This window comes from Carettochelys insculpta, chromosome 4 (assembly GCF_033958435.1).
Source record: "Carettochelys insculpta isolate YL-2023 chromosome 4, ASM3395843v1, whole genome shotgun sequence".
NCBI classification, from domain to species: domain Eukaryota; kingdom Metazoa; phylum Chordata; order Testudines; family Carettochelyidae; genus Carettochelys; species Carettochelys insculpta.
Window position 1 is genome coordinate 69731323 of NC_134140.1, and position 27778 is coordinate 69759100.

At 45.5% G+C, this 27778-nt stretch overlaps 1 protein-coding gene across 4 annotated transcripts in view; it reads right to left on the reverse strand.

Moving 5' to 3' along the window:
* The window catches only part of CLCN3 (chloride voltage-gated channel 3), a 117042-nt gene that overhangs the window by 54452 nt on the left and 34812 nt on the right, over window positions 1–27778 (reverse strand). For 2 of the 4 annotated variants that reach the window (XM_074993037.1, XM_074993035.1), the window contains exon 1: window positions 5810–5986. The exons of the other annotated variants lie outside the window; for them this stretch is intronic. In XM_074993037.1, coding sequence (XP_074849138.1) covers window positions 5810–5888 — 79 coding nt within the window. In that variant the 5' untranslated portion in view covers window positions 5889–5986. Of the gene's footprint in view, window positions 1–5809; window positions 5987–27778 lie in introns of those variants that run through there. 4 annotated transcript variants of the gene reach the window in all.

Below are 27778 nucleotides of genomic sequence, written 5' to 3' on the forward strand. Positions count from 1 at the left end.
TAGAACTTTTCAGAATATCTTTTAGAAAAACATCCAGTCAATTTAAAAATAGTCTGAAATGGGGAATCCACCATGACCAAGTTCCAAAGACTCACATATAAGACACGTATAGGTGGCTACACAGTACATATTTATTAACTGCCTTGCAGAGTCAAAGGAGATATGCTAGTGAAGTTATGGCAGTACTGTCATTTGGCTACATGTCCAGGCCAGATACACCTCCAGACTCAGGAGGTATCTTCTATCTGTCAAATGTTAAATGTTACCAATCACATAGTCCACGCAGTCAGATAAACTGTAACAGATACTAAAAGGATTCTGACAATTAGCAAAGAGGAATATGATGAACTCATGGCTTAACAGACTTCCCCTGGCTCCATTTTGTATCCTGACAAAAGAGAGGGCATGCCAGGACTAAGAGGACAGCACATAGTGCTTACTTGTGTTCACAGGTTAGCCCAAGAAAGACCCGCAAAAACTCTTCAATCACCGCCTCTCCCAGTGCAATTTAAATCTACCTTAGCCATCCTCATCCCAGTTGTGAATTTGTAATCTCATCCATGGTCACCCTAAACAACTGTTTTTATGATTCTTTTCCCAACACAGATAAAACCACTCGGACAAATTCTAAATTTTGATAGGTGTGCCCACACATCTACACACAAGAAGGTCAAAATCTGGCCTTAAAGCTCTGTGATAACTTCCAGCTCTGCCACCACATCCCAAATATTAGACGCGCCTATAATCCAGGGCCCCACACAAGAGCAGGCCTAGAAAACAAAAGTAGATCTTATTATGTTTTGAGATGTTGTATATGCATGAGGAACGTATCCTCCATCTCAGACATAGAGGCAACAGAGGGATTGGGGGGACGGGGGGGGTTGCGGCCTTAAATTCCATGGTCAACATTCATATTAAGCTATGCAAAATATACTTCAATACCATGGCGATGTGTACCTTAAATACACATAGTAAATAATAATTATATCAGTTATTGCATAGTCTCTCATTTGAAAATGTTTCCTTAACTTTATAAAAGCACTGATATCCTAGGTCAAATTTGAGATTTTACAGTAATGCAGACTCCCAAACATATGCAGCCTTCAAACAGGTACCCTAGTTAGAAAATAAGTCACACAAGTCAAATGTTTGATTACTTAAATAATTTTGTTTGAGAGGTTCATGCTGCTGCACCTGTGTTACATGCACATAGAACCTGATCTAATGCTTACTTAAGTTAATCTGAGTTTTTCCTCTAAGTCAGTGATGAGGCCCACTACGTGCACCGATTTGCTTTCTAAAAGTTGGGAATTTGAGTAAATGTTAAAGATGAACACTCCCCTTCAGGACAACCAGGAAACATCAGACTCAGTGAGTACATTTGCAACAAGCTGGCAAGCAAGAGAAATCCTGATACTTTGGCAATAGTGGAAGTGACTATCAAAAATGATGCGAAATGGAGCTCAAGAGGAACAAAGGTGATGTAAACAACCAATACAAGTCTTCATGCTGGACAGACTTGGTATTGGCTGATAATTCAGTAGTACAGTACTTTCTGTGAAGTACCTCTCATTGTCAATTAATTGCACATGGCACCTATGGGGAAAATTAACAGCAGCCAAATACTTCAGTGCTCTGCAACGGGTGTGCTATAAAGCAGCGCTTAGTGTGCCTCAGAGCTGCGCACTGGGAGTGCCGCCTGCCTCCCTGCGCATGCGCCCCACAGCTTGTTGGAAGAAGCACATAGGGACAGCGGTGGTTGCGGCAGGTCTGGTGAGTTGCTGGCATAGAGTTAGAGTGGGAGGGGTTGGGGGTGCCTGGCTCTGGGAGAGGGGGAGGAGATTGGGTTACATGTATTAGGTGTGCCATGAAATTATAACAAGTGTTGAAGTGTGCCACAAGGTTAACCAGTTAAAGGCTAGCATCAAGTGCCCAGCAACCTTAAAGGAGGAAATCTTCCCAAAAAATAAACCATACATTGTACTCTGATTTAAAAAAAAAAAAACCCCAAACAAACAAAGAGAGAAAAAAACCTACTGATGAGAGTACCACCTATTAAAACTCAAAGATTAAATAAAAGATTTTTTTTCTGACTTGTGCATTTGACAGTACTTTCTTTAGCCATTTGGCCTTGATCCATTAAACATGTATGTAAGTTTATTTCGTGCAGGAGCTGACTCACTTCAGCATCCAAAAGACATTTTCATGACTGTGCAGTGTTTTTAATACTTATTTGGAATCAGCTGGATTTCAAATTAACAATGTCTCTTGAATTTTAGAGGAGCCCAACTGGGAACATAAGATGAATTGAGGATGAATTAGGTATAGTGTAAAAAGAGTTCAGCATAATGCCAAATTACAGGAATTTCAGATCATATGTTCACTGTAACATTTATATTTAGTATAAGACACATTTGTTCTTAATGAAGAAGACTGCAGGCTACAGTCAGTAACTGAAACATAAATCATCATGTACGTAATGAATGAATTTTTTTAACATGCATCACATAGTATATTTGAATTGATATAACCAAAATGAATAAGCTCTTTTACTATGGAAAGGACTAAAGAAAACTACTGGATCTGATCATATGAATAACGACTAACACTTGATACTAGCCTTTAACTGGTTAACAATTAATCAAGAGATTGGGGATGCTGGGGAAACAGCTCCAGCCTGGCTGGAGAGGCACCCCCCACCCCCACCGCCACAGACAGAGGCTGCCCCAGTCCCAAGCAGCTCAGGCACATTGTGGGCAGGGGTGCTCCAGCTGGGCCAGAGCAGCATCAGCCCCCAGAACATCAGGCATGCCACAGCCAGCAGCCCTTCAGCCAGGCTGGATCAGCCTCGTTCCCCACAGATAGAGGCACTCTGGCCTGTCCAGAGCAGCCCTGGTCCCCCATGCATGTTGTGGGGTCGCTCCAGCTGAGCTGCAGCAGCTTCTGTCCAAGGCACAGAAGCCAGTCCAGCCTAGCTGGACTGGAGGAGCCTCCCCAGTATGCCCCCTCCATCCAGGCCACAGCAGATGAGGTTGCTGCTCAGCCCCTACTGGTTAACTGGTTAATCGTTAACATCCCTAATATTTGATACCTCACTTCATCAGGTAATGTCATAGATCTTCACTGAACTCAGTAAGCCACAACAGAACCCTCCGAATTTAATCATCACTTCAGCACTGATGAAGTACAGTCACCTTTGGGGGTAAGAAAATTAAGCTGTTGAAGGTTTAATAGTACACAGCAACACTACAGAGAAATTTTGCAATGCAATGTGGATATTAATTTCACCTCCATATGCACATGCAGACAATCTCTGTATTGTTGCTAATTTTTTGTGAGTTAGCCCTCTCCCCCAACACATATTTAAGAAATTTGCTCTCCCAATGAATAAATAGTTTGTTTAAATTTGGTAGGAGTTTACAACACCGTAAAAATGCAGATTAAATTTCCAGATACTTCTCCCCCCACCCAAAATGCAGTTAATAAAAACGTTTCCATTTTTACAGTTAGCACGTCATTCCTCTTTTTTATCTTAGGATGACAAAAACATGAAATACAGCTGTTGTATTGCATCTCACAAGGGAGAGGAAGCATATTTTTGCCAAGTCCGTGTGACATAAACTTTACATCAGAGGCAAGAATTTTCTACTGACTGTTTTTGGGGTAATGTGAATTAATCAAATGAAGATTTGCAAAAGAGTACAACTTATTATTCAATGGTAAACTCATTTTTCAGTCTAAAGTTACTCAACAAACTAAAGTATCATCTTGAATACTGCTCAAGGAAATCCGATCAAAAGTTGTAAAATGATTTGAATCACACTTGGAGCTTTTTGACTGGCTGCAAGTGATGTCACCATCTTGTCAACACTCAGTAGAGTCCCAGCTGATTTTCTTTACAGTATGTGCAAACTGTGTTTTGTAAGAGCAATACTGACTTACCAAGCAAACATAATACAGGATTACTGCCTCTGGGAGACTGCAAGTTCCTCTGCCACTGGCTTTGTGCACTGTATCATCATCCTAAATGTGTAACAATTGCCTAGAAAACTACAGCCAATTCTGTTAAACTGCTTAATTAAAATGCACAAGGTAAAAACATGACCAATAATGCTGAGTGTCTTGTGGCTTTCATCTTTATTTCCTCTGTTAAGAATTACTGCAAAAGTACATTCTGTAATGTCAGGCAACCCAAAAAAAAAATCAAACATTCTGCAGAGGAACAACTGATAATTGTTAGTAAATCTACACAACTGATCTCCATAACCCAGCCTGCAAAATTACCAGCACAGAGGCAATTTGGTCACAGAACATTTGTATTCAAAAATTAATAGTTAAGACAAGCACATTGTAATTCATCCAAACCCACACTGTACAAGGGGGAAGGCAACTAATTCTAATGCTGCTCATTGTACGTTATTTAGGGAATCACAAAAGCGGCTCATAACAAGCACTGAAATAAAAGCCGCAAATACTGAATAAGTAAATGCAGGGCCTAATTACTTCTCTGTAGAAACAAAAGCTGGAGTGGAAAGATTAGAGCATAACACTGAATTTCCATACAATCAGGAACAACTATTCATTTTATGTAAATCAGGCTATCTACACTCAAAATTCCATCAAAATGCAAAGCAATACTCATAACTGTCTAATTTTAAGTTAAGCAACTTCAAGAAAAAACTAAATGCAACCTGACCGAGCTAAGGGAGAAAGAACCAAAAGTTTTTTTTTCCCCTGACTTTGAAGGTATGATTTTATTCTATCTCCATTTCCACTGAAAAATATTTGCTTATATCCTCAGTGCCACACAAAATATTTACACATTCTATTTAATTTAACACTTACATTATATTGTAAGACATAAAAGGCTGCACACATGCACATAAAAAGATTTTGCGTCAATTGTGGAAATCACTTTACATTTGCTCCTGCGAGTGAGAGAAATACAGAAATGTAGGACTAGAAGGAGCCTTGATAGATCATCTAGTCTAGTCCTCTGCATTGAGGCAGAACCAAAAATTATCTAGACTCTCTCTGACAAGGGTATGCCCACCCTACTCTTAAAAAGCTTTCAATAACAGATTCTACAACCTCCCCAGGTAATTTGTTCTAGTTTTTAGCTAACTCTTACAGTTAGGAATTCCCACAAGCACCCTCCCTGTGTCTAACCTAAATCTCCCTGATACAATGTAAGGCCATTTTTTATCCTATCCTTAGCAGATAAGAGGTAGAATACAATGCCAACCTCTTTATAATAATCTTTTCGATACCAAATGCATAGTCTTGTATTTTTTTTTTAAATCTACTGATCTTGATGTAATAAATATTTCATTTTGACAGTGTTCCTTTTAAATTTCAAGCACATCAGGAAGGAGTTAACTCTCAAAGCACGTATAGAAACTTCCAAGCCCAAGCTAATCAGAATTCCATTTAAGTTATCTGAAAGGATGAAATGCTTCCTCTATAAATTTCTACCAATTTGGTCATAGTAAGCTACGAAAAAGAATAGGTTTATATTCTTGTTGAAAGAAAAGTTGTAAAAGAAAAAAGGAAGAAGAAAAAGGAAAAGGTTATCACATACTGAAAATGGAGTCACTAGCTGATGCGATGTGAAGCAGGACTAATCTGCCCACAGAGAAAACATTCAAGGACAGCATGAAGAAAGGGCTCGATTCTTTTGTACAAAACATGTTACACTAGCTAAACAAGGTAATGCAGAGAGTACAAACTCTACTTCAAATTTAAATACAACTTACCACACAGACATGCAACCACACAAGAACTGAATCGTAATATGAATTCACTGTACCTCTTTTATGCAATTCTCTAAGTGGAATGTTGTCTCCTCCCCCATCGTATGGTAAATAAGGATCAGAAGATACATCCATGAGTGTAACAAACAAATAGAATTTGTTAATTCAGAACAATCGAACCATTTCTTACACAACAGCAGCAGCAGGCTGGGAAGCTGCCATATTTGATCAGGATTTGGACTGTGTGCTGGCTTGTTGCAGCAACTGGGTTCTTCCACAGTCGATGATGTCATCAAAGGGAAATTATTGCAGCCTGGTTGCTAGTGGCTACAATCTAGCAGTGGTTAAAGGCGGAGCAGCAAACTTAAGGCAGCCTGCTATGCCTGAAGGTGACTAAGCTTGGAGTTGAACAGAATGAATTGGTTTTAAAGAATATAAAATGCACTAGGACACACAGGTTAACAAAAAGATACATTGCAACAGTACAGAAAAGGCAGCCATTTTTGCCCTGCTGCTTACTTTCTACAATAAAATCCAAATATCCCCTAATTGCTTAGAATAAAGGCATGCCTACAATTCATTTTAGTTACACAGTGACAGAGAAATCCAACTTCACTCCTAGTTCATCAGATGTGTCTTTTGAATACTAGCATTTAACTATAAACACTCATATGAACTGTAATAATGGCATGAATGTCCAAAACGGCAGCTCAGAGACACATCCAAATTCTACGTGAAAAATGCAAGCTTTTCTTACAAAGACAAATTTATATCACAAAGCACAGAACGGGGCAGAACAGACACTGTCCTTTAGTTCTGAATGTTTTTCATACACATTTCTACTGAGATCCCAGCAAAGGTGTTTAAAAAAAAAACCAGACATTTAAAATTAAGAGGAAATACAAACCAAGGATCCGGGATCCAGATCCTCAAAGGTATATTGACATTTAACTCCCCTTGATTTCAATGGGAGTTAGGTTTCTAAAACCCTTGTGGATCTGTGCCTAAGTCAATAAAATGTAGCAGAAAACAGACAATGACGTCCTGTCTTCCACCATTATATTAATTATTATTATTACTACTACAGGTTGCACCTCCCTTGTATGACACCCTCGGAACCTGAGCTGTGCCGACCGAGGGAATTTGCTGGATGATGGGAAGAACTCTGCCTCACCCTCACCCCTAGCAGCCCCCTTACCTGCAGCTGAGCCCTGGCCCCTGCTGGGCTAATGCCGCCAGCCGTGACCCTGCATGGCTGTAGCTTCAGAAGCCCCAGCCAGAGAGCCAGCTCCAGCCCCGGCCAGCCTGCCAGCACAATCCCCTGCTAGGCTGAGGGCTCTGGCTCCACCAGGGAGCCCATACAGAGAGCCAGGGAGCTGGCTCCATCCCACCAGGGAGACAGGGAGACAGATCAGCCCAACTTGGAGCCCACATGGGGAACCGGGCAGGCTGCTGTCCCTGAGCAGGGAACCAGCACACAGAGCTGGGTAGACACCCCTGCTGGGGAGCCAGCACCAGGAACATAAGCCACTGGCCTCCCCTGCACAGGGCTGCCATCCCTTTCTTCAGAAACCTCCCGCCCACCCTTATAGCAGCAGTTCGGCCAGACGATGGGTGTTGCCCGATGAGAGATTCCCAGTTTTGAGAAGTGCAACCTGTATTATTATTTTGTGGCATCCAAATTTGGTTCTTTAGCCAAATTGTTTTAGGAAGAACTGTGCAGCTTGGTAGAAATTGGAGAAATAGTTCTGTCCCAAGACCAAATGAATCATCTTTTCAGTCTTAAGCCACATTTGCCTCTGAGAGTTCTTTATGCACAAAAAGTAGCACCAACGTAACTTACATTGTTAAATTTGTGCAAAACATTATGCAGGCAGCATTATTTTTGTTTCATTTAAACAGGCAATGATTTAATTTAAACTTAAGCTAAAGTCACATAAGACACTCCAGAAATTAGGGTGTATGTCTGGGCCAAGACTAAACGACAAAGTTCTGTGAGAATAGCTATTGTGGTCAAATGTGTGAAAAATCCATACCTCTGCTGGAGAGCTATGCCAATGAAAGCCAGGACAGCTCTTCCCAGGTGGCTGTTCATACTCAGAGTCCTTTCTTTGAATAGCTTTAGAAACTAGTATGCTCGTTTTTCTTCTCAATTGAGAGTGATTTTTGCATTCCCATTGTTTATAATTGCTGTGTACATTCCTTTCTCTGGCCTCCAACACAATGAAAAAACTTTTTCAAAGCCCAAGATTCAGTGCATGCCAACCTGACTTAAATACTGATAGGCACATTACTTTTATTTAATCTTTTCCTGTAAGAGTCTATGTACAGAGGAAGGGGTGAACCACAAGTTGTGATAGGCATATGTAAGAAATTTGGATCTTAAAACTTGTTTTGTGGAGAGCAGTGAAGATGAACCTGGAGATTCCATGTCTATTGTTATTGCTGGGTGTGGTGCCATTTATATTTGGCGGCCATTGCTCTGCGGGTAGTTTGCGTCTCATGATCAGGTTGGCAAAATTGGGAGGAGTGGTTATGAAAAGTCAGAAGTGGGGTTGCAAGAAAGCTTTCTTTCATGATGTGGTCCTCATCATTTTCTGGTTTTAATTGTTTAGTGATACATAGGGCTATGATTTAGTCATGGGTATGTTTAGTAAAAATCACGAGCAGGTCACTGGCAATAAAAAACATTCATGACCTGCCAATGACTTGTAGCAGAGTGGTTCAGCAAGGAAGGAGGTGTGGAGGGGCAGCATCGGGGGCGGGTGCTGCTGGGTGGGATCTGAGGGAGTATACTGCTGGGAGGGAACTCTCTCAGGCCAGTGGCACCAGCCGCTTGAGTGGCCATGAGGCCACCACACTAACCACTGCAGAAGTCACAGAGCCCTAAGGGCACCCATATGGATTCCACTGCAGGGTGGTAGGTGACAACCAAGGGTACTTAGAAGAGGAGTTTTCCCACACTGAAGCAGGTGCTTTCAAGATATTTGGTTGGCTTGTTTCAGAACGTGATCCATCAAGAAGGGTATTTACATTATTTCTATGGCATCTACACAGTTTTTTGGGTAAATTCAGAATTAAGAATCTGTATTGCTAACTACCTAGCTGTTTCAGAAAATTCTGAAATCAGTATGTAATATTAAGAACTGGGTGTGTTACCATTAACAAGAGAAAAATCAATTTAGAATTTCCTTCACTTCACAGGACAAACAAAGGCATTCTTTTTACCACAGTAAGTTGTGCATTTATACAACTGGTACTTTGAGGAAAAATTGCTTGGAACAAAAATCACAAGGGGCTAGCAGATTCAAAGGGTAACTTGTTTCCAAAGGAATTCTTTCTTATTAGGTAGTAAGACTTCAGTCTTAGAAATCTGGCTAACTTTAGAAATCAGCATAGTCCCATTGTTCTCAAGGGGATTGCACAATTCTGTAACGTGTCTAAGAGTACATTTAAAGTATAATGCCACAACTGCAGAAATCCTGCTATAATGTACACACTCGCAACTGTGATGGAAAGACTGTCCCTTCCTCTCTCTAGAAGAAGGTGACTAAGCTGGTGAAAAATTTTAGCTGCATCTACAGTTGTGCTTAAATTGACCTAACTACATCTCACAGTCTGTGAAATTTTTCTCAACTCTGAGAAATATAGTTGGTTAACATTGATGTTGTCCAGGCTCCAGGTGAGTAAGTCTGCAGGACTGCACCTCAAATTCCATGTTTTAAAACTATCACAACACACACCATTTAATCTTATGCAGAGGTTACATTTGAATAATCATTTCTAACAGCTCAATGGTCATTTTCCTCTCTTTTCTTCAAAAATTAAAAGTTTCTCCTCCTTGTTCCACAGAGAATTCCACAAAGAACAGCAGACTCTCAAAATGGCTGCCAGATCAACTGTTTTCATTAAGGCTAAAGACACATTTGATGGTCATTTCAGGAAGTGGGACTAGACAAGACCCTATTCACTTCCAGACAGTTATAGGAGGCAGACAACAGCTTGGCTTCACCGTCATTAAAAACAATAAAATATCTTTTCAAAATGACTCTCTCGATCTTTGGGAATTTCTATGAAGATTTAACACAAGTATGGCCAAAAGCACCTCTATATTGACACCCTATACGTTACTGTAATGACTTTGTGAGGTCCCATCTGAAGGCTAGCAACACACTGGTCAATAATACGACTGAATATGTTGCAGTATTAGATAAATTATAAATGTAAAATGAATTTAGATTTCAAATGTGTTTATGAAACAAATCTGGATAACCTAGTTTATCAAAGACAAGATGACACATCTAGACAGCTGTCAAAGTTGAAGGGCAATCACCAATCCAGTGGCCATTCTATGGCAAGGAAGGAGAGGCAAGAACAAACAGATCTTCATTTTAGCAAACAGGATGGGACCCTTTTCACCACCAGACTGTCTCCATCCCTATAGCAGGAATGAATTCTATCTATATACAGTAGAGTCAACTTACACAGGGGTTGCGTTCTTGCACAATCCCGTGCAAGTCAAATTTCACTGGTCAGTTCCCTGCCTCCTGTGAGTGGTGGGCAGCTGATAGCCTGGAAAGGATAGGCAGCAGCCTGACTCTCCTCTGGTTCTCAGCTCCCCTGCACTATTTGCTGCTCTGGTCAGTTTCCTGTCAGTGGCGGCAGCTGAGAGCCTAACTGTGGGTTACCACCACTGACTGGAGCAGCTGCTGCCCCTGACAGGAGCCGGGAAAATGACCAGCACAGCAGCACTGGCCAGGTTCCCCACTCCTCTGAGTGGCAGAGACCTGGTGCCAGTCGCATTAACCCAATACGTACAACTCAAGTGTGCATATCTCAGGGGTCTACTGAAGCGGCAAACCACAGGACAATGAGTTTTCAAAGGGTGACTAGCCTATAAACGTGAGGGGCAAGCACATTCCAAATCTGCTCTCCCTAGACACCTCTCTTTTTCACTTTTGCAAACAAAAGAAACAGTGTGAGGGAGCAGACCCTGGCCTTGAGAATTTGGTCAGCAACTTTACCAGGAAGAGATTCCACCTGGATCTATGTTTAGTTTGTGAAGTTTTAGTACTAGGAAGCATTTTACCTTTATTCCTCTTATACTTATTGTGATTGTAATGCCTTATACTGACTTAAGATTGCTCTCTTTATAGTTAAATAAACTTTCTTTATTCTTTACATAAAGCTAACCCAGTATTGTCTTTAAACTGAACTGAGTAGATAACTCCATTTAAAGCAGCAAACTGTTGGGACACTCCCCGTTTGGAGGATTTTGGAGGGCAATGGACCTTTAATAACTGTTCAAGAGAAAGCTGGGCAGCACAGAAAACATTTTGGGGGCGTGAGAAACCCAGAACTGGGAGTGAGTTGGAGTCATCTTGCAAGTGGTAAACAAGGCAGGTGTAAGCCAGAGTGTGAGTGAAGCATGTTCACAGGCTGCAGGGGTCAGTTGCTGGACCAAGGCTGTGGCTACACACATATTCAGGAAGTGACCTTCATATTGCCTGGCTAAGTGAGAGTGATTTAAGTTGAAGGTCACAGCAGCAAATCAACACTGAAGAATCCAAGGTTGCAGTGCAGGGCTGACAGCCATTCACAGGACTGCACTTTACCACAGAATGTTATAAACAGCCTCTTTCAGCTATGAAAAATTACAAGAAATGAACTCAATTCTCTATTTCTTCTTTTCAAAACTGACCTATTGCACCGGAACTACTCAATGGTAAGGACAGGAGGGCTACGTCTACACTAGGACACAATATTGAAGAAGCCTATTTCAAAGTAAGAACATCGAAATAGGCTACTTCGACGATTATCGTCTACACATCCTCCAGAGCTGGCAACTTCGACGTTCAACATTGAAGTAGCCCCGGAGAACATCGAAAAGAGCTGCCCTGGAAGGAAACGCGGAGCATCCACACACACAAGCCCCCTCTTTTGAAATAAGGGGCCAGGAAAGCCCACGGACCAGGTCACAGAGCACACTAGCCCTTCCGGGGCAGCTGCAAGCCGCTCCCTTAAAGGGCCCCTCCCAGACACACTCAGCCTGCACTGCACGAGCAGCCCTGCGTTGGTGATACAAGCCTCGCAGACCTCGAGCCCGCAGACATGGACATCCAGCAGCAGCTGGAAGCCCTACAATCCGCCTCCCGCGGAGCAGGCGCCCTTCTAGATGCTACCCAGGCAGCTGCCCAGCAGCTTCTGGAATGGGAGCCCTCCCCAGGAGCACCAGGAGATGCCCCCAACCATCGGGCCCTCCTCACCCTCCCCTGCCGGGTGCCCCGCCAACTCTGGAGCTACCCCTCCAGCACCGAGTGGTGGGAGCACCTGGTTATGGGGGAATGGAATGATGACCAGTGGCCGTGGAACTTCCGCATGAGCCGGCAGACCTTCATGGAGCTCTGCCAGTGGCTCACGCCTGCACTCAGGCACCACGACACCCAGATGCGGTGCGCCCTCCCCGTCAAGAAGAGGGTCGCAATAGCTGTCTGGAAGCTGGCCACTCCAGACAGCTACCGCTCCATGGGACAGCAGTTTGGAGAGGGAAAGGCCATAGTCGGGGCTGTCCTCATGGAGGTAAGGAGGCCTGGGGCTGAACCCCCTGCTGGGGAGGGGAGCCTGGGTGAGTGGGGACTGGGGAGGGGGGACCTGGGTGAGGGGGGGACGAGGAGGGGGGCCTGGATGAGGGGGTCACACTCTGCAAACCCTCACAGGAACCTATGTTCCCTCCCCACAGGTGGTGCGTGCACTTAATGCCCTGCTGCTGAAGAGGGTTGTCCGAGTTGAGGACCTGGACGCGGCCGTCGAGGGATTCGCCGCCATGGGATTCCCCAACTACTTTGGAGCCCTTGATGGGACCCACATCCCCATCCGCGCCCCAGACCACAGTGGTGGCCGCTACGCCAACAGGAAGGGCTACCACTCTGTGGTCCTGCAGGCCATGCTCGACAGCCATGGCCGCTTCCAGGACATCTACGTGGGCTGGCCCAGCTCTACCCACGAAGCCTGCATTTTCCGGAATTCGGGACTATACCGCCAACTGCAGGTGGGGACCTACATCCCCCAGAGGGAGATCCCTCTGGGGAATACCACCACCGTACCCCTCTGCCTTGTGGGGGATGCGTCATACCCCCTCCAGCCCTGGCTTATGCAGCCCTATACAGGCCACCTCTCTGATAGCCAGGAGTGCTACAACGCCCGACTCAACCATGCCCGACAAGTGCTCGAGCGAGCCTTCGGGCGCCTAAAAGGCTGCTGGCGTTGCCTCCTGGCATGCTTAGACCTGGGCCTCCCAAACATCCCCCAGGTTTTGGGGGCCTGCTGCACACTCCACAACCTGGTGGAAAGCAAGGGGGAGGCCTTTGTGCAGGGCTGGGCACAGGAGGCCACAACAGCCTACCCCCAGCCAGCCACAGCCCCGAGCTGCCAGGCCCACCAGGACGGGCTCCAGGTCTGGGAGGCCCTAGGGGAGTACTCTGACCAGGGGGCCCAGTGAGTGACCCCCTGGCCATCCCTGCACCCCGCCCCAGCACCCACACCTCACACTCACCAAAAGCACACGGGACACAGGTTTTTGGAAAAATAAAACTATCATTATTTACAAGAACAAAAATGTTCCCTCTTTTCGGCAAATAATATTAGCAAATATAAAACAGATTCAATGAAAATAATAACTATATACAATAGGGGACATATCTAAAAACTATTACGGGGCGGGTCAACTATAAATAACTATACACAGGGATGGGGACAACTATGTACAGGGGAAGAGACGTGGGCACACCACATCGGCCCATCATTCTGGGGCGGGGGTGGACGGGTGTGAGCCCTGCCGCGTTCAGCTAGCTGGTCCCCCTGTCAGCCAGGGTCCCCGGTGAGGCCGGCTGGGGGCCGGGAGCATGCGGAGGTATGGCCAAAGCGGGTCCTCGGCCCCGGGTGGCTCTTGCTCTGAGGAGCTGGTGGGTGGGGCAGCAAGCGGGACATCGGGTGGGACAGCAGGAGGGACAGCAGCAAGTGGGGAGGCGGGGAGGGCAGCATGGACAACATCGGGGGGAGGCAGACGGGCCACCAGCTCCTCAAACTTATTGGCTGCCCGGTTGAATGTGGCCATGAATTCCCACCAGGCCTCCCGGAGCCAGGCGGCCTCCCCCTCCTCAAATTGGAGTCTCTGCAACATGAGGTCCGCCTGGTGCCGGAGGGCGGCAGCCACCTCCGGGTCATAGGTGGTGGTGGTACGGCGGTGGACCCATACTGGGACAGGTGGTGACCCCGGGAGGTGGTGCTCCAGTGGTCTGGGAGGGCTGTCGGGGACCACGGATGGTGTGGCTGCAGAAATAGGGGGAAAGGTGGAAGGGAGGCCGTGAGTACCCAGCCTTGACCCGTGGCCCATCCCCTCAAGGGCCTGTGCCCCCCCCATCCATCCCCCATTGGTGTGTGCAGTGATCCTGTGGTGCCACTACAAGGTAGAGTTAAGGTTACTTGGGCACCCTAACTATGCATTTATATACCTTAAAAACACTTAGACGTATTTAAAGTTTAACCATAATTCTTAATTCCCAAATTTACAATGCTTGGGTTTGGAATATCAACATCTCTTAATTTTCATAGGTTCTGTTACAGGATAAAATTCTGAAGTAGACCATAATATTTGCTAAGAACCACTGTTCTAAAATTGAGTCTCGTAAGCCTCCCTACCCCAGCCATCTAGGGAGGGCACATTCCAAGAAGGGACCCTGTGGGTAGGGGAACTGGACTATAGTTAAAGGGCAACTGACACAATTTTTTCACTAACTTCTGCTTTGATTCTGTATTGCCCACTTGCTTTGATTCTGTAGAGATAACACGAATGATCACGTCCATGTGAAGATTACACCAGGATGCCAGATGAGACACCACCGCATCACAGATGAGATATCACTTTATACATCAGTGTTGAGGACTGCACTCTTCAAAGGACTTGTTGTTTATAGATAAAATGTTCTGTAAACCGTGCACGGAAACTCTTGTAACTCCCAGACTGTTCGCTAATTCATCTGGATTGCTCATTGATTATGCTCATTTCCTTGTTGTCTGCTTTTATTCTTTCCTCTGACTATCAGCTCTCTGTATAACCAATCATAACTTGGTGCCTGCCAGTGCCTTCTGAAACTCAACCAAGTTCAGAATCACTCTGCTAGCTGGTTGGAATAAACTTTTGTTGCTTCACATACAGTACCCAGACTTTATTCCAACACTGTCAAGCTTAACACTTTTCTCTTTTCTGGGAATAGTGTAGCAGGAGCTGGTAGCAACTAACACTTCTCACGCTAAAAAGATTTACGCCACCTTTACTTTGAGATGCTCTCACACCTCCTTCAGTTGCAGTAAGCCTCTGATATTCGGCAGTGGGACAGCTCTCAAATGCAGAAGTGCATTTTTGCTGCCGAGTGAAACTTCATGTAGATATTCCTTAAGATATAAATTATTAAAAATCATCATTCCCTTTCCTTACTTGTATGGCTTAGGAATGTTTTGGCACTTGTCCCAACAACAGCTTAACACATGCACTTTTCTAGGCTGATCATGAACCCTCCCCCTCCAACCTACGAGCAAAGGAGCAGCACCACACCATCCCACCCTGGGAACTTTTAGGAGATGCTGGAGTAGTCTCCCTGACTCCGATCCCCAGTTCCGCACCTCTTTCTTTCCCGCCACGTTTCAGTATCAGTCTTTCCTCCACCCAGGCTCCTTATCTCAATGTACTCCCCGCTCCTTTCAGACCACTAGTTCCAGGCTCTTCAGCATACCAATGAGGCATGTTCCTCCTCTATGCTGCGCCCACAAAAGGAATCACTGAGAGCAAAGGAAAGACAGATTCCTGGCTCTGCATTCCAATGCCTAGACCTAGCATGGTCTGGGTCTGACAGAAGCCGCAGTGGAAGAGAACTGCCTGTTTAGGCCCCTGCACACGCAGACTAGGGTACGGTCAGGGGAGACAATCTCTAGAAGCTTTAAGTGGTTAACTAACGAGCCTCGACTGAGCATGTACCAACAGTGATTCTTCTGGTTTAGTTAAATATTGGGGTATTTTCACAGGGACAGCAAAGGCGCATCCCTGACACAAAGGCCCCTTGCCCAATTCCAAGTCCCTTCTCCAAAGCCAAATTGGAAGAGACTCTCACAAAGGTCACCAGAATTTTTAACATAGGCAAACAAAAGAATGCATTTTTCTGTAACCTCTTCGTCAAAAGAAGCTGAATAATTCTAGCTGAAACAATTTTTTAAAAAGCCTGGAACAGACACCTGGCATGCAAATTTTCAGGTCAAATTATGTGGCAAGGTTATAAGCAATTAAGGACAGGGTAAAGTAACCTCTTAAAATGTGCAATTTCGAGTTGTGCTTAACTCGCATCAATGCGAGTTAAGTGCAACTCAAAATTCTGCTCCTTCCGGCCCTGGCTCAATCCTTGCGGCCCTAGTTCAAATCCCTCATGTGGCCCCTGGTTTGCTCCCACCCTGCACGGCTCCAGCTCGCCCTGTCCCCCCACCCCTGGCTTAACACCCCTGCCCCCTCCCACAGCCCCAACCCACCACCAGGCTTAACCCTCCCCATCTCCAGGAATTACCTTTCAAAAGGAGCTCCAGGTGCTCCTGCTGCCTCCCCAGCTACAGAATGTGCGTTCCGCCAGGGGAAAAAGCCACCCCCTGCCAACTTACGCGAAATTCAAGTTATGCGAGGGTGTGTAGGAATACAACCCTCACATTACTCGAGGAACTACTGCATAATAGTGGAAAGAAGCAGGCAAACTTAATAATAGGTGATTCTATTACCCTTGCTGCAATAAAAACAGCAGCAGCACTAAAAACACAACCGAAAGTAGCAAAACTTTGTTTGACATTAAAAAATGCCACGCTGCCAACAGCTGTGCTCTGATATTTATTATAAACTAAATAAGCTGATGTGAATTTGTGGCTTTTGAGGATGGTCAATTGGAATAAAGAACTTTTGTTACTTTTTTTGGATTTGTTATGTTGATTTAGCGCGAACAAATCACACTCCCATTGTGCACATTCATTGTATTATAACTAAGAACTTTGTTTTAGGCTCAGCCTGACCAGGGTGTCCTGACCCAGTAGCCACTTAATAGGCAGCTTCCCCTCTGTCCCAAGAGTTCCTATATGTTTATAGAACCCTGAATAGTAGTGACAATGTAAAGACTCCTAAGCAACTGTTTCTTTTGCTCCCCCACTGATCAGCTTTGGAAGAAAAAGGAAGTCAGATCCTGACTAACAATGGAGTGGGGCAGAAATTCCAACATACAGTTAATATTGAGATTCCAATATCCCCTGTATATCCATGGGCTATGGGGAAATGGCAAGTTTCTCTACTGCTTATCAGAACCCTGAATATAGTGGGAGAGAAGTAAGAGACAAACAAAGGGCAAAAAAGTGGAACAAAGGAGGTAGAATTAAAGCCAAGGAAAGGAGGACTATTAGACTTCTGAGCAGTTTATTTCTGCAGTTTGGCTCACCCCTTATAACTCCTGGTTGCAGCCCTGCTTGCTATTAAATAATCCATTTTCTCTTCATTTGCTGCTCTCAGGAGCAGTTCATCAAGCTTTTCCTCAGGTCTAGCCTGGAAGAAAGACGATCCCTGAGATTAGCTGGATGCCCAGACCTAGAGGATAAATTTGCTTTTTTCAAGTAATAAAATTAAGTGAGGCTAGCTTTTATGTCATTAAAATCACCACTTTTCTCAATTTTAATTGTGTAGATATGATGTTCCTTCCACTTGAAACATTAAGAACAAGTATATGCTACTAATACTCTTGTCTCTACATACCACACACTGAATTTGAGAGTCTGACTGGGCTATTTAGGGTATGTCTCTAAAGCAATGAAAAAAACATGGCTGGCCCTGTGTGATGGGGTTTAGGGGTCCCCAAGCTCTGCACCCCATCCACAGGCAGGAGTGACTCTCACTCAGCAGGAGAACAGAGGGTTTATTAGCCAACAGGGCACATCATCTTACAGAAGAGTCAGTACATCAATCAGAGATAGCCCATCTGATACATGCTGGGGAGAGGAGGCCTACAGAGGCCCCCGGAGCCATGGCCTTGCCCCCTCCTCTGTCTCTCTCTCTCTCTCAGCCCAGACTCTGCTTTCCTACTCCCAGTTCCAATTCAAACCCTCAGGCTCCACCTCCTTCTTTGTCTGCAGTCCAGAGGTGTCACCTGGTCGCCTACGTCACCCTCAGCAGGAGCTCCACACCCTCTGTGAGCCACTTACATACACACTATCTCCCACTACATCACACCCTGTCCGCTCAATTTTACTTTACAGGGCTTGGGCTGTTATAAAGTTACCATATCAATATCTGGGTTTGTACTGAAAGCCCAGGTTCTGCGACTTGCTTCCCCCCTCCCCACCCGCATTGTACATTCCCCTCCCAGAGCCCAAACACCAACAGCTGCTAGTTTATAGAAGTGCACCCAGATCGTGAGTCAACTCACAAGAGGCAGTTGTCGGTATTCTATTACAGTGTAGATACCCTTGATATCTTTTTTTTTGCTGAAATCTCCTATGCCCTGGCCTTCCTACCTTACACTTACTTCTTCCTCCTCTATGTCTATCCAAAATTCTGCTGATTATGTACCTTCCCTTTTTTGTAGTTCCATTTATATTCCAATCCTTCTTTGGCTTCATACTTTCTGCATCAAACTGAAGCTTCGAGTCCTCACTTCAAAAACTAAGCATAAACCTTCTTTCCTCTTATATCTTACCTTCATCTTCCACTGTATATTTTACCATTTCTGCCTTGGCTTTTATCCGATGATCCCAATTGTCTCCTTTGCCTATATCTAATTTGGGGCATTCTTTCAGTGACACTTCTTGCATCTAAAACAACTTTCCTTATAAAATGCATTTGTGCACCAGATGTCTTCAGTCAGAATTTCAGCATCAGGGTTTAGATTTTTGGCCAGTTAACTTTTGGAAGAAATGGGTATAATTCACTACCCATTTAGTTCCATTTTACGTTTTTACGTTTCACTTACTTGTGACTTTAAAATATGAGCTTTTTTTCTTATTGTCTTCCTAGTATTTGCATTAGCAATACATTGGTATTACAAGTTTATTTACATACTTTTGTCTGTTTATTTTAAAGCTGATAGCTCCGGGAGCCTGCGAAGCATATGTCAAAGGAGTGGTTTTACTGTCTCTTCATAGATAATTCAAAAGTTACACTAGTAACTATTCTGGAGCATATTTTGCTTAACATTACATGAAGTCAACTACAATACTTTATTGTGTAGTCGGTGAAAAGCTGAGGTAAGATTAGCCTTTTGTGCTGACGAACTATAGGATATATGGATTAGTGATAAGAGATTAGTACAGTTTTTCTGGAAAATTAATACTCAGGCTTCACTACTATCATTCTGTGCTGTCACCTTGAGGGGAAGTCATGCTTTTCTCAATATCTGGGGTTATTTATCCTCTAACCCAAAAAAAAAAGACAAGCTTTTGGAATGCTGTCTGATTACTTATGGAATGACAGCAGGCATCAAAATTAGCACTTCAATCCAAATGTCTATCAGGCAGTCATGCTTACAATCCTTTTCTATACGGTTGTGACATACAACATGGCTCCCATGTTAGAAAACTAGACCAGTTCCCTATACACTGTCAGGTTCAACTGGTCAGACAAGATTTATATTATACAAATCCTTTATCATTGCCTGGTGTCTGGCATTTAAAACACATTTCTGAAAACACAGCTGAATTGGCTTGAGATGCCTGTTGAAATGGCCAACTAAACACCACCCAAGGCCATGTTTTATAACCTGCAAAAGTAAGGCACCTGGTTCTCATGATAGTTTGAATACAACCTATAAAAACACACTGAAGTCAAACTTGGATGCATAGCAGGTTGCCTCAAACAATGAGGAAGCAAAGTGGTGGCAAATCTGTCATGTAACCCTTTAAATGCTTTGAAGCACAGCACACATGACGTGACAAAAGCAAACAGAGCATAGCAAGGATATAACAGAATACAATGATTATGGACAATCTTGCCTATCCCAGATGGAACTGTGTTTGTGGTTCTTGCATTCGTTTGACATTGCCTATTTGTGTTCGCCATCATCATTTGGTTAATCCTCATATGTCAACATCAGTCTGAGGCTCAACCAATCATCAAAAGCACAATAAATTGAGGTGCTAATGGTCCTGGAAAGTGCAGAACATGTATCATAAGCCCTGTCAGCAGAATAACAACCCAGTGAAAGGAAACAAACAAACAATCTCATAATCCATTAAAAATTACCTGTACAAGAAACATACAGCTGAGCTTCCATTTTCCAGATTTCAAAATCATTATTAGACAAAACATTGTTGTTTTGTGACACATTCAATTAAAAATTCTCTCAGTTTCCTGCAAATCTCATTACATGAAACTATTCCATAGCTACTCTGCCCCACCTGATGATTGTAGGTAAACACAGCTGAAACGGTACAAAGTTTCACAATCCTCTTGCAACACACACATACACTGGACATGCCAAACACTTCCTGTTCAGCCAGTTATCTTCACATTTATCTCAACAATTCTGTTTAATCACGCTCTTTCAGAAAAAAAGCTTTTACATAGATAATTTCTTCATTAGATGCCAAAGGTCTGCATTCAGTTATACGGGTGGTGCCAGTAACTAATCTAAGTAAAATTGTATTAGAGTTCTTCAACGGATATAAGGTGAGACTAACCAAAGGGAAACAGATCAAGAACAAATTGTTAAACATTTGGGGAAAAATCGATTATTAATGGAATACTTCAGTCAGCATTACCTCTATCTGCTGTTTTAAACGCTGATCTGTTTTACCTATCTATATGCAAGCCCTTAGTTTTCTCTGCTTTCATTCTCTCATCTTAAACTTGCTCCCCAGGCCCACCAATGGGGGGCAAAAGGAGCAGTTTCCCCAGAGTCCAGAGTTTCAAAGGGATCTGAAGCTCTGGCCACCACTGCTGCTACTTCAGCAGCAACAATGGTGGCTGGAGCTCTGGGCCACTTTGAAGTGCCGCAGCAGAGCCGCTCTGCATGGCTCTTGAGCTGGGAGGAGACAGGAAACAGTGCCACAGTCCAGGCGGCACTAAGGGCTGACTTCCCTTCCCCTGCTTGGCCCTGCCCCTTCCCGGGGCACAGAGCCAAGCCCCCTCTCCCACCTTACCCCAGGGGCAGTGGCGGCTGTCACCCCTGCTCACGCTATCCGCAAATACTTATGGTTAATGCTAAAATTTTGTCTCTGATATTTTAAGTAAAAGTCAGGGACAGGTCACTTTGTCAAAGGAAAAATTCACACAAGACAACAAGAAGTCCTGCGGCACCTTATTGACTAACAGATATTTTGGGAGCATAAGCTTTCATGGGCAAAGACCTGCTTCATCAGATGCCCAAGTGGGTCTTTGCTCACGAAAGCTTATGCTCCAAAATATCTGTTAGTCTAGAAGGTGCCGCAGGACTTCTTGTTGTTTTTGAAGATACAGACTAAGCCGGCAACCCCTCTGATACTCCATAAAACAGGAAGCTCAGCTGTGGGACTTTCCAACACACGCATTGCCTGTGGGGGTTCTGAGCTCTAGGGTCCTATGGCTCAGAGCTCTTGGGTACCCCCATCACCTAGGGCATCCTGGAACTTCGAAGCATCCCTGCCATTATTGATGGCTCAGAGTTCTGGGGCCTCCCATTAGCTACAGGAGGGCCCCCACGGCTCATGTGGGGAGGGGCCTCTACCGCCTCTAGTGACCAAGAGCCTTATCCCCTCCCCACTGCCCACAATGGCTAGGATGCACCACAGGGCAGTCAGGGGAGGGCTGCGCTGTTCCAAGGTGGACAGGAGTTGTGGGAGCATCATCCCTGGTGGCTGGGAGCTTCAGGAAGCACCCGCCTCCCAAAAGCTAAGGCCCTGCTGGAAGCTGGGGACTGGCGGAGGGGGAGCCAAAGACCTGCAGCAGTTTTGAGCTGTGAGTGGCCTCTGTTACCCAGGGGAACAGGGAGCTGTGACATGTCCCTGCCGCTCCCAGCCAACAAGGCTGAATTGACAGAGGTCATGGGAAGTCACGGATTCTCTGATTTTCGCAGATTGAGGCAAGAGGGTGGGTTCGGGAGGAGGCGGGAGCTCTGGGGATGTGTTTGCTGTGCAGGAGGGGCTCCAGGGCCAAGGGGTTTGGAGTGAGGGAGGAGATTCTTGACAGATCTTGGGTTGGGCGTGCCAAGTCTGGCCAGGAATTAGAGTGCTGGAGGATAATGAGGGCAAGAGGCATGGGTGTGGGTGCAGAGTCTGGGAAGAAGATAGGGTGTGAGATGGGGCTCAGGACAGAGAGTAGCAGAGAGTTTGGAGCCATGACACTTACCTGGGGCAGCTCCCCTTTGTTGCAGGAGGGGCACAGAGCAGATGCCAGGGAATCCCAGCCAGTGAGCACTGCAGGGACAGAGCCTGCAGGTGAGGGCCGAACCGGGGCCGTGCTTTCTCTGGTGCGCGCAATGACATGGCTCCAGCCCAAGACAGGAAGGAGTGGGCAGCAGCACAGAGCTACCTCCCCCTTCCCCAGGCCAGGCTGTACAGCAGAACCCCGAGATATGCACACTTAAGTTGCACAAATCTTGGGTGAACGCAACTGAGTGGTGGGAAGCTGGCACCAGGCTGCCCACCACTCAGTGGAACCAGGAAACTGACCAGTGCAGCAGAGTCGGTCAGTTTCCCAGCTCCCATAAGTGGTGCCCAGCCAGGAGCCAGGCACAAGCTCCCCGCTGCTCACAGGTGCCGGGCTGGTCAGTTTCCCAGCTCCTATCAGGAGCAGCAGCCTGACTCTCACCATCCCTGTCTGGGATGGCAGCCTCCTTGCTCCTGTCCTGTCAGGGGCAGTGAGATTCAGGCCGCCTCCCCTGACAGGAGCTGTTTCCCTCCTGCTTTCAGGGGAGGTGGCCTGACTCTTGGCTGCCACCACTGACAGGAGCTGCAAAACGGACCAGTGTAGCAGGGCTGATCAGTTTCCTGTCTCATGTAAGAGGCAGGGAGCTGGGAGCCAGGTTCTGGCTCCCTGCTCCTGTGAGTGGTGGAGAGCTGGAGCCTGGTTCCCAGCTCCACGCCACTCACAGGCAAGGGGAAACTGTCCAGTGCTGCTGCGCTAGTCAGTTTCCTGGTTTCCTGGTTTCCCTGAGTAACATCAAATTTGACTTACGCAGAGTTGTGCAGGAACACAAACTCCACATAAGCTGGGGGTCTACACAGGGGCTTTAGTGTATGCAAACCAGGGCCCTGGGCTAAGGAGGTCTTGCAAAAAGATCCTCACTTTTGGCAGCCTAGAGATCTTTTTAGAAGACCCCAGGCTGCATCCCCAAAAGCCCCTCTTTTAATGCCCTTTTAGTGGGAACGGGTTTAGTCACACTGACAGCTGTGCTCCAGCTCCACTCAGAGGAGTCAGGGGCAAGGTCTGGGGCTCCCAGGCCATGGCACAGAGACCTGCTGCAGGCCGGATCAAATTAAGAAGGGGGCTAAATTCAGGCCAGTGGCTAGAGGTTCCTCACCCCGACTTAATCAAAGCATGTGCTTTCCACCTAACTTTCTGTTTATAAAAAAATTACATGTTCTGAGGGGATGTTTAGGACCAGCAACAGAGGAAAAAAGAGGCCTTCCAACTTTGCTCAGAAGCAGCACAGCACAGCAACTTTATTAATGTACATTTGGTATGCAGTAATTCAGCAGCCCTGAAAATTCACTGCACAGTGGCTCCCTTCTAACAACAAAAATTGCAACACGACTCCAGGAGGGAGTACTGAAGTCTGAGCAAGCTGGAGCTGCACCTTCCTGGGTGGGGAGAGACAAAGTCTAAGGGCAAGAGCTTCAGTGCCAGGCAGGGGACCTGTAATCTGAGACCCTCAGACTTCGCTTTGGGGAGTGTGACTTGAGGTTTCAGCCCTGGGCCCTTGCAAGTCTAACATCAGCCCTGATGACTCCTTTACAACGGGATTGTGAACCACTTTAGGGTTCTGACTCACAGTTTGAGAACTGCTGCATGTACCTCATACTTCAGACAGAAAGCCCAACCATAATTTTACCTGACTACCAATAAAACAATGACACGGAGACAAACTTTCTTGTTGTGTCATGGTGCCGGAGATCAAGCTCTCACATAAATATATGCTGTACATATACAGTGTGTGGCTCAAACTGTAGTATATGATTGTAGTGGGGTAGCTGTTCCACTCTGGAAAGAAAGGGCTTAAAGCAGGCTAGCGGGAACCTGCTCAGAGTCCCAACCAATTAGGAAAGGGTCCCTAGAGGAGCCAATCAGAGAGCAGCTTGTTGGGGCAATCCTGTATATAAGGAGTTGCTCTGCAGAGAAGAGGCAGAGGGGAGCTACAGGAGGGAGAGAGTGCTCTGGCCTGATGCCTGCAGGCCTTACTGTGAGGGCCAAGAAGGTAAAAAGTCACAGGGGAAGCAGCCCAGTGAATGAGGCAACAGAGGGGAGCAAAGTAGCTGCCAGAGTGTCCCTAGGCTCAGACTGAGAGTAGTGTGGGGGGACTGAATCCTCCCTGTCCCCCCTGCATCACACCTTGCTATTAAGGACTGTGATCAATATGGACTGTAACTTGTCCCAAGGCAGAGGGTCTAGAATTTGGCTGCAGTTAGCTACAGTGGCAGGTGGGGCTGAAGACTGCTAATATCATCCAGAAGGCGGTGCAAAAGCCTGAGTAGTGGGCACAGTCAGATGGCAGTATCCTGAAGAGGACACAATGATCTGGGGAGCTACACAGAGTTACAGCATCAAAACAAAACAAAAAGCAGTCAAGTAGCACTTTAAAGACTAGCAAAATAGTTTATTAGGTGAGCTTTCGTGGGACAGACCCACTTCTTCAGACCATAGCCAGACCAGAACAGACTCAATATTTAAGACACAGAGAACCAAAAACAGTAAGCAAGGAGGACAAATCAGAAAAAGATAATCAAGGTGAGCAAATCAGAGAGTGGAGGGGTGGGGGGGAAGATCAAGAATTAGATTGAATTAAGTATGCAGACGAGCCCCTATAGTGACTCAAAGTTCACATCACGATTTAAACCATGTGTTAACGTGCCGAATTTGAATATAAATGTCAGTTCATCCACTTCCCTTTCTACAAAGGAGCGATAATTTCTTTTCAGTAACACACATACCTTGAGGTCATTGACAGAATGCCCCATTCCATTAAAATGTTGACTAACTGGTTTGTGGATCTGGAGTGTTTTGATGTCTGTTTTGTGCCCGTTGACCCTTTGTCTAAGGGAGTTAGAAGTCTGTCCAAGATACAAAGCATCTGGGCATTGTTGGCACATGATGGCATATATGATGTTAGTAGAGGAGCATGAGAAAGTGCCCGTGATTCTGTGAGTAACCTGGTTAGGTCCAGTGATGGTATTTCCAGAGAAGATATGTGGACAAAGCTGGCAGCGGGCTTTGTTGCAGGGAAAGGTTCCAGGACTGGTGTTCCTGGGGTATAGGCTGTGGCTGTTAGTAAGGATCCTCATGAGGTTGGGAGGTTGTCTGTAGGAGAGAACAGGCATGTCACCCAGGGCCTTCTGGAGTGTAGCGTCCTGATTAAGAATAGGTTGTAGATCTTAGAGTGCAGAGAGAACAGAGCAATGACAGGCAACATACTGGACAAGAAAGGATGTGCTACTGAGCGTTGAGCTAATTCCAAGAGTGATCAGCAGGAGGCACTGTGCTGGTCAGTTGAACCCGGTTACAATGACACAAGAAAAGAAATGGGGGCAACCGTCTACTGCTGACAACTGCAGTATTCCATATTTTAGGTCTATTCCCAGATCTAACAGCTGTGACTCAGGGTATGTCTACACTACTGGCCAGATCGATGGGCTGTGACTGATCTAGTAGGGGTTGATTTATCATATCCAGTATAGACAGGAGAAACTGATGACCGATCGCTCTTCTGTCAACTTTAGTACTCCACCAGATTGAGATGTGCTCGGGGAATGGATTGGAGAACATTTCCTGTCAATGCACCACAGTGAAGACATGGGGGATTAGTTGATGTAATAATGTCGAGTTCAGCCATGCTATTCACATAGCTGAAGTTTTGTAACTGACATCACTTTCCACCAGGGTCATGTAGACCAGGTCTCAGTTTCTTTTCATTTTACAATAGGAATGTGAGACTTAATTCATCTATATTTGTAGAAGTCTCATTTTCAGAAGACAGTACAACTGAAAAGTGCATCGTACACAGAAAATAATTCTAACAGAATCTTAAAGCCTTAAGAGAGTGTCACAAAGTTGTTTGTTTGTAACGCAATAGTGCCTAGAAGCTGGAATCAGATCCCTATTCTGCTAGTCCATGTCATATACACAGACCTTCCAAGAAAAAGATGGCACAAAGTACTTATTTAAGTTAGCAAGAACTTAGTGTGTATAGTGTGAAGTAAGGAAGCATACTGGAGATAAATACTAACTTTGGGTTCAAATTTTTCCAGTATTTAATCTCTACCTCCTAATATTTAGTCAGTTCTCTATTTCCTGGAAGCAGGACCCTAACCCTACTTTTTTTTGGCCTTATCACAGGAGTATTAACAGGCCACTTCACCTTGAATGGTCCCTTACATTACATGGTAACTACTTAGGCCAAACTGTCTGTTTGAAATAGTGTTTAGTTGGTACTCAGAACGTCACATTCCCAGATCTAAGGAAGAGCTCTGTGTAGCTGGAAAGCTTGTCTGTCTCAGCAACAGAATCAAATAAAAGCTATTACCTCCAACTTTTTCTCTCTGATATCCTGGGACCAATATGACTACATACAATACTGCAAACTGTCTATGAATACTTGTATACTTGAAAATGAAGAAGCTCTGGTTACATGTCAGTTGAGAATGTCTAAGGTTATAGATTTCACATCCATGAATGCAGTCAATTCAGAAATATAGTCAGTCAGTTCAGAAAGCAGAAGAAAGGGAAATTTTTCATTGTACTAGGAAATTGATTGTTTAGATTTGCACGTACATGAAAGCAGATGGTCAAGCAACCCACAATCTCTTTTCTATGTTGTGTTGTCGTATTACCTCATCCACTTTCTCTCTTCAGTCTTTGTTTCTAGAACTTATTAATTGTTCACATTATCCATACCTGCTTGGCATGGTTCTCTATTACCCTCTAGTGGCACCTAGACCATTTAGTGATCGACTGTTACAGTCTTTGCTATATCAAACAGCTTTTTACTCACACAGTAGAAGCTCATACACTTAGTGGCAAAGACCCTTCCCAGGGATGCCCAGGGTCTGTTGGTGTTACACTGGCACCAACACAAAATTAGCTGAGGCTATATTTACACAACAGCTCTGTCAGTATGGCAAGTGATCTCTGAAAAGACACAACTGTTGCATCAGAAGCCCCTGGAGTAGACACAGTTAGTTATACAGACAGTCCCCAGTTTACGTTCCGAACACCTGTTCATAACACGATGCGGTTGTAAATTGGAAATACTCTTGTACTGTGATCCCTTGAGGTACACGAGGGTTGCGTTCCAGGCAGCCCTCACATACTTTGAATTTCATGTAAATCAGGGAGGGCCTGGGCTGGGGCTCTGGGAGGGGCAAGGGGATTAAGCCTGGGGTGGGTTAGGGCGGCAGAGGTGGTGGAAGGGTGTAGTTGAGCTGGGGCTTGCAGAGGGTTGGACCCAGGCTGCAGGGGGTTGGGGTGGGGGTTGAGCCCAGCCAGAGGGTTGGAGCTGGGGCTGCGGAGATGGTCGGTTGGACCAGGAGCCCCACGTGCAGGTTGGAGGCAGAGCCCTGGGCGCCAGGGAGTGTGAGCTGGGGCCGTGGGGTATTGGGGCAGTTGAACGGGGTGAACTGGGGCGGGGGGTTAGGTGGGGGGTAGAGCCTCAAATGCCTGCAGCAACTGACAGCTGGAGCCCCGCGTGTGCTGGCGGCTGACAGCCCAGTGCATGCTGGTGGGGGGTCAGCTGGGGACGGTGGGGTTGAGCCAGGCAGAGGGGGGACTGAAC